Genomic DNA, 8,218 nt, shown 5'->3' with positions numbered 1-8,218 from the left:
TACTGAGCTTTCAGCAGCTTGTTTCCATGGAAACCCCTCCCTTACTTGCACCATAGACCACTTGGTGCCCATGATTATTTTTCCTCTGTAAGCGATGATAGGTTGTTGTCAACGTTTTATAGTAGGCCCATGTTGAATTTGTCAATCTTACAAAATATCAGTCTTTTGTTTGACTTGGGAAAGACGAAATCGTAGCGGGTTACGAGGAGTCTTGTCGCATCTGCCAGACCAGGCATCACGGGAATATTCGGTATATTCTACCTGTCTCTCACACGAGCTAAACACCAAGGGCTTTAAAGAGAGGAATATAACTATTTATAATTTCCGTAAAATAAATGTTAGTTATTTGACAAACATAGGGCCAGTGTGTGGCTCAGTATTTTATTTGACTAAATAGCCTACATTTAATCTACGATACATTTGCACACCAGTCTAGCCTATCATATGATGTCACGAAGGCCCCATACTAGGCTATGTGATCACATTTGTTTTTAATGCCGGCTTTGAGCTTTTGGTGACAGCTACACTAGACTACAGCAGGCACCCAATATAGATTATATTCATGTCTGTAATGTAGCTATTTCAGATTGAGGTCAAATCTGCCCTGGCTGGCTGCGCACGCAGAATTCAGCGCGAGTGGGTCGTGAGGTTTGTCCGTATTCCCTCTGTTCTTCATCTCATCGACAACCGGCTGGCGGGGAGCGCGACTGATTATTCTGCCCGACCGGGACTACACCAAGGAACAACACTGGGACAATTTTGAGAATTAATGATTTTATGCTTGCTTCGGGGCTCAGAAATGACAATCCGCTCCGGCGCAGGGTATGCTGCGAAATTGAGGTAAAGCCCAAGACACAGGCATCCCAGCCTCGTCAATAACAGCTCGTGGGTACCGAAGCATTCCAATTTCATTTGCTAACATCGTGCGTTGTGGATGCCAGTGATTTTTCGTTTACTTGTACATGTCGTTTATTTGTACATGTCCACCTTTCTCGTTCTGTATTTAAATGCGTCTGCTTGGCTAAGACAGGACTCGCTTCTCACCATGCTATTTATGGGGTTAGTATTTTTTTCTCAACGGAACAGCCAACACCTCAGAGGCATATGAAGGAGGGATATGACAACGATTCCACACATCCCGAAGGAGTCTGCTCAGAGAAGAATATGAAAAAGCAAGACATTGGAGAGACCATCCATTTTGTGTCAGGAGAATATTTTGATGAAGGAGACACTGGGATAATTATAGAAACGGGAGCCTCTGGATATACATATATCGACATGGGGAGCACCCAGCTCTAAAAATAAATGTTGTGCTTATTAATTGTATGATTATAATGACTATAGGCTAATGGTTGGATCATATCCAAAACAAAATCATAAAATGTGATGGCATCTTGTCGGGAAAAATGCAATAGGAAAAGATGACCCAGAAATCGGAATCGCCCTGTCATCCATCTGTGCCTTCAGCATCATGTTATGAGGTGGAGTGGCTGCGAGAGAATATCAATTGAATTGTACATGGATATCGCTGATTTATAGCCCTATGCCGTTTTTTAAATTCATATTTCATAATGTAACTGACTTTTACATATTTCTTTCAAGGCCAACATTGAATTATTGTGTCTATCGGGATCGTATCCATTCCACTTGGTCTCCAAGTGTCAAATTAAATTAATCTAATTGAGAATTTAAAGGGTGCAACCTCGATATAATCAAGAGTTATTTTTCGAACCAAGCAAACATCCCGTTTCACACAGATAGGGGGGCAGGTACCAGTAACAGAAAAGTCGCTGGTTCGAATCCCCGAGGCGACTAGGTGAAACATCTGTCGATGTGCCCTTGAGCAAGGCACGTAAACCTTAATTGGTCCTGTAAGTGGCTCTAAATAATAGCGTCAGATACATTACTAAAATGTAAATATAGATACAGCATATAACTGTCATATGAATATATGGCCTATCCATGCATGAAGTGAAGGCCGTTAGTTTTTTATTCTAATATTGTCCCACTGTGATCTATTTTTCTATTTTTCTCAATGTTATTTGTCCAAGCTCCGCCACAAATTTCTGGAGAAGAAATCGGACTGCGGGTTTATCACCCTGAATAGAAACCATATGTGGCCCACTTGATTTGAAACAAGTGTCTTTTCCATTACTGAGGATATTTTTCTTACTCGGCCATTAGTCTAACTTTCAAGTGCGATAAGCTTTTTTAATGCTTACAGTCTGATTTTTAGTGAGTGCCATCAACAGAGTTGGAATTGATGACACATCTGTACACGGCTGTTGTATTCCGAGGATATTGCACTGTACAAGCCACGAGCACTAGGCTACTACAGTCACGGGGAATTCGACACGTTTCAAGTGCGCTGTCAGTGGGTTTTTGGCTGTTTCGCTCGAAATGTGGAGAGTTTTATTGTAGGAGTGCCTCACGACGCGTCGAGATTTGCCAGGAAAAGAAAAGGAAGGGGATATGAATCCAAGAAGAAGATGATGATGATGATGCTGGATACACAGGTAACAAAATACTTATAGTTTGCTTTAAGTTATTTTTGGCAAAGGTGAAGTAATTCGTTTTTTTTCATCTTTTGCTCTAGTTGAAGTTCTAGGCTACCCGGACAGACATTTAAAGAGACAAAGCCTGATCGCTATATATAAGCCCTATTTATTTACTTTCTCACGGTAAATGCAAAAACAGCATTCAGAATAAAAACTAAGATAAACAACCTGATAGAACGCAGTTGCTAGAATGGTTTGGAATGAATTACCATAATAATGCACTATTCAAATAACTTCCCCAGGCAGGGGATCATCATTGTATGGTCTTTACAAAAGAGATTAGGGCCTGGCACAAGGCCATGTCTTTTGTACATCTGTCATGGCATGCAGAACGAGGGCAGTGCGGGGGACATGGGATGGTGTAGTGCACAGCACTGCCCACCCTCCTTCCTCAACATGATGGGTCAGAAAAGCTTGTTATAAAATAGCCTAGAGTACTGTGTATGTGTGAGAGAGAGAATGTGTGTGTTCCCCATACTGAATCCTGAAAAACATTTAATCCTGAGATGCTCTAAAATGTTGATGTGGCGTTTTTCTGTGCTTTAGCAGAAATCATCCTGTAAATGGCAGTCACACTATGTTAACAAAGCCAATGAGGGAGGTTATGAGGGTATTAAGGAAGTGATCCTCCACCACATTTCCTCTACACTAAAAAATACAAATAAAATAAAATGGTTTGTCACATACACCGGATATATGCAGTTTTACAGCCATAGTAGTATGGCGCCCCTGGAACAAATTAGGGTTAAGTGCCTTTCTCAAGGTCACACTTGTCGGCTCAGGTATTTGAACAAGCAACCTTTTGGTTACTGGCCCAATGCTCTAACCGCTAGGCTACCTGCCACCAAAGAGTCACTAGAAAGGACCACCAAGCCAAGACCCTCTGCTATTGAAATGACTCCCTGGTATTTAACCTTTATTTAACTTGGCAAGTCAGTTAAGATCAAATTCTTATTTACAATGACGGCCTACCCCGGCCAAACCCGGACAATACTGGGCCAATTGTGTCCCGCCCTATGGGACTCCAAGTCACGTCCGGTTGTGATACAGCCTGGAATCGAACCAGGGTCTGTAGTGACACCTCTAGCACTGAGATGCAGTGCCTTAGACCGGTGTACCACTCGGGAGCCCGTGATATGATGGAATGTCACAAAACATTTACAAGAAGGAATCAATCCAAAGGAAACACGTTTAGGAGACGAGGAGAGGAAGTCACGTAAGCGCATTAGACCCAACCTCATCATCCTCTCACACTCCATCCATGTCATATGACCTGTTGGCCACAGAGTAATACTGTTCCATTTCACCTCCTAAGGCATTCAAAATCTATTGAGATTCCGGCCCTGGAGGCTCCATTTGTTGCACGTGTTTTGGGAAGGTCTGAAGGGGTGAGTACTGGGGGGCCGTGGGGGTCGTCGTTGGTATGTTTGTTGGTCCGACTCTCGGGGTCGCAGAAGGAGTAGGTGGTTGTGCTGTTCCCTTGGGCCTTGCCTCTACTGCAGAGTTCTCCAACTCCAGGCCTGGAGCGGCACTACCACACCAGTTCCACGAGTTTGGTGATATGAAACTATTTACAACATGTACCTGTGATGTAGTTGCACTACCAACCTATGTAATTACTTTATTATCAAGTAAATACAAGATTTTGGTCCATAATATAAAGTAGAATCCATCTTTTCATAAAATATTTTGTTACTGTGATTTTTGTCAGTATATCTGTTTTTTGTTTGTTACTGCTTACTGTTTGAACTCTCCTGTGTGTCTGTCTCTCTCTCTCTCTGTTTCACCTAGTTACAGTGTATTCCTCTATGACTTATTTATTCATCTTAATGCATTATACATTGGTCCGATTACCTTGGAGCTCCTCAAATGCATTTTACCCAGATCTTCCTTTCACTATTACCTGGAGGACTTGTAATTTAATGGCCACAAGACATTAGCGGGTGCAGCACTGCAACATTGGATAACCAGCCTGGTCTCATAGACTAGATGTAAATGTAAATCCTGTATGTTACGTTTGGTATGGTTACTAAGACAGATGGTTAATTAAGTAGGGTGGTTGGATGGGTGGGCGTATAACGCAAACTTCTAGCGATCATAAGGTTGCAAGTTTGAATGTCATCACGGCCAACTTTAGCATTTTAGAAACTTTTCAACTACTTAGTGCTTTTTAGCTACTTTGAAACTACTTAACAAGTTAGCTAACCCTTCCCCTAACCCTTTAATCTATCTCCTAAACTTAACACTAAGCTTAACCCCTAACCCTTAGCCTAGCTAACGTTAGAATTCATACCATATCGTACGTTTTGCATCAGAATAATACGTAATGCTCTGAGACCAGGCTGGATATTCCCACATTTTGAGGCCTCAGTATGGTAAAGTACACCTTTAACTTGTGGTGCTAATGTTAGGCTAACTCAGTGTGAGAACTGGGAAGCAGTTTCAGTTTAGGTCTCATTCTCTGGCAGTCTGAATGGGAACGAATGGGCTGGAGGGAGTTGTAGGTGTGAGATTGTGAAGTCTCGCTGGGCTTGAGCTAGAGCCAGGTCAATAAATAACAGATAAGAGGGTAGAGTGACAGATGCTGCGTTGGAATGTATCCGGGAGCGATCGATAGATAGACACTTTGTACATTTTCAGAAACTTCATGTCCTCGATTAGCTACACTTCCAATCTCTGTTTCTCTCTGTTCCTTTAGTCTTTAAAGCTACACTCTGCAAGCCTCCTATGACAACAAAAACATGAATGCAGTAGTAGGTCTTCATTTTTAAGCATGACTCAATAAGACAGCTGTACTAATCTGATTATGAAGCTATTTTGAAGTCATATTTTTCCAAATCAATGGGTGTAGGCTATTTCATTAGTTAAAATTAGTAGAAATCTTACAGACTGTGGCTCTTTCTGCTTTCCTTCTCTTTCATACGATTTGTCTGATTGGAGATCAGTCTCATTGTGCGGCCAAGCACACCCATTCACCCCAGCCAGATCAGTCTTATTGTGCGGCCAAGCACACCCATTCACCCCAGCCAGATCAGTCTCATTGTGCGGCCAAGCACACCCATTCACCCCAGCCAGATCAGTCTCATTGTGCGGCCAAGCACTCCCATTCACCCCAGCCAGATCAGTCTCATTGTGCGGCCAAGCACTCCCATTCACCCCAGCCAGATCAGTCTCTCTCTGTGCAACCAAAGTATTGCTGTGTGTGTGCGTGCATGCGTGGATGCATGCTTGTGTGTGCACGTGTGCGTCTGTGTTACAGGAAGCACTGTAGGACCCCCCACTTATAATGTGTTTGTAATTTGACACAGGAACCGGAGATTGACACTGCTGTCTGTGACCCTTAGTAAACTTTTGGTTATGAGAATGAGTGTTCTCGAAAACAGATATATGTGTTTGTATTTGTGAGTGTGTGTGTGTGTGCACGCATGTTGCCTAGTACTAGTACGTCTGACTTCAGGAATGGCAGCCTATATACAGTATAGTGTGAACATAAACTTTAGAGTAGCCCCTATAAAACAGATCACACACTCTGTGTCCTCTGCTGCCCCCTTTGCGAGAGCGTTGCTATGCTAACAGGTTAGACAGCCAAGCCTGTGGACCTAAGCCCCCGTTGGCAGACAGCCCAGCTCGGACCACTGGGGGAAAATGGGGAGTCCTCCAATTCACTGAGACAGAACTGTACTCACTGCCGTTGCACTGCCTTCAAAAATGAGTGCATTGTAGGAGACGACTTGAAAAGGATGGCTGTATGAAATTATTATGCATTCGTGGGGTTTCACAAATATAGTTTTTAGTTTGTAGGCTATGTGACCATCACAACTTAAATAGCTCCTAAGCATAATTTACACAAGTTAACTATCTACATATCTTCTATTGCTTGGGTTAACATGAGGAAGTAGGTGCTTCAGGTTTAGGTGTGAGTTGGACGATACATTGGAACCAGCTGAGATAGAGTTGTGTGACCTGGTATGTCCAGTAGGTGTCTCTGTCACTCCGGTGAATTGTTGCCCGACCCAACTGTTTACTGCTGTGGTTCTCAAACCTCTCCTCTGTGACCCCCAGACGTTTCATATCTTTGTTGTAGCCTTGAACTAGCTCACCCGATTCACATTCAGGGTTGATGATTAGTTGGTAAGTTGACTCAGGTGTGCTAACTCTGGAATAGATTAAATACATGGAACAACTGGGGGTCCCCGAGGAGAGGTTTGAGAACCACTGGTTTACAGTGTGAGCTGGTCTTTTCCAGAGGTTTCTGCTCGCTGTGCTGGTACTTGTATGCAGGGACTTCTTTTGAAAGCTCAGGAGAAGAATGTTATAAAAAGGTTGAAAAAAGTTGCACGTGTTCACAGGACATGAAACCTCTGCTTTGTGAAATGAAAGCAGAGGTACATGAACAATGGGAAAATAATCATCATGAATACGGTTAATGAACTTCACAGCTTTTCACAGTATCATGCTGATTTGGTTAACGTGATATTACGAATTGTCAGTGAGTTCATTCTATTTGTACATTGTGTACATTTATACATTCCTTGCAATGGCCACAGAGAACACATATCCAAACAAATTTCCGAATAAGGATGGGATAACTATCAATTAACCAAACAGTCCAAATAGTACACCCAATATGGCCACCAAACCACACATCACGGAACATGGATTTGAATTGTAATGTATTTTATACCCATTGTAATTCTATGGCGTCAGCTCCTCTAGGAATAGGGCCTGACAGTCATCCGTGCTTTATGGGAAGTCACATGACACACTGCCCTCATCAATCATCATCAACAACTCCCCCAACCAACCACTACAGGGGATGATGTCACAAAGGGCCAGTCAGCCACCTTCCCATAATCCCCCTCCCCTCTCTCTCATTATAATGAACTCAAGGTCGACGATATGAATATGATCTAATTACCATCAGTGTAGCTGATGAGCAACCACGAACCATGAGCGACACTTGCGGTTCATTGGCCAATGGCCGCACAAAAATGTTCTGTCCGTTACAATCAACCGTTAACATGGTTTCTCGTAGCTGCGCGTGGTCTACTTGTCGAGACCTTTGTTCATGTTTGAGTTTTTTTGCCTCCATTACGCTCATAGGCAGACAAAGGAGTGCAATCATGAAGAACGTGAGGGCGGGTAAACGCCACTTCCTTTGGCAAGGAGACAATACGAGGAGTTGAATGGAGTCTGACCTCTGGTCACCAGCCTAAGGTCACGCTGTCACAATGTGAGGGGACACTAGTTGTTGTTTCTGCCTGGGTGTTAGTGTGTATGACCGTGAGGGGCTGAAGGTGTTGTGCCATCCTCATGTAGGCTAGTAGTGAGAGCTGCTTGAAGCTTAAATGTATATATCGTTGAGAAGCCTGAAACTGCGGAAAGGAAATAATGTTAAAAGTCTAGTTTTAGCCTAGTCAATGTGTTTGATTGGTTTGGTGTGTTTTGATTGGGTGCGTTTGATTGGTTTGGTTTGGCTTGAATGTGTTATACAGAGTAGTTATGTCACTGGTGACATCTATACACTCACAAATACATTATTATTATGCACACACCCCTCACTCTCACTGATTAACCTTCAATATCAATTACAGAACAAGCAAACATACACACTCTCTCTCTCTGTTTCTCTCTATCTCTGTCTCTCTCTCTCTCTGTTT

General features: G+C 42.9%; 1 protein-coding gene across 1 annotated transcript in view; it reads left to right on the top strand.

The window, feature by feature from the left end:
- Positions 1 to 656: 656 nt before the first annotated feature.
- Positions 657 to 8,218, top strand: part of LOC109868317 (ral guanine nucleotide dissociation stimulator-like) — an 81,814-nt gene continuing 74,252 nt past the window's right edge. The window contains exon 1 of the mRNA XM_031802527.1: positions 657 to 2,516. Coding sequence (XP_031658387.1) covers positions 2,490 to 2,516 — 27 coding nt within the window. The 5' untranslated portion in view covers positions 657 to 2,489. The remainder of the gene's footprint in view (positions 2,517 to 8,218) is intronic.

This window comes from Oncorhynchus kisutch, linkage group LG23 (genome assembly GCF_002021735.2).
Source record: "Oncorhynchus kisutch isolate 150728-3 linkage group LG23, Okis_V2, whole genome shotgun sequence".
NCBI lineage: Eukaryota > Metazoa > Chordata > Actinopteri > Salmoniformes > Salmonidae > Oncorhynchus > Oncorhynchus kisutch.
The sequence above is the reverse complement of the archived record's forward strand: the minus strand, read 5'-3'. Positions and strand labels throughout refer to the sequence as shown.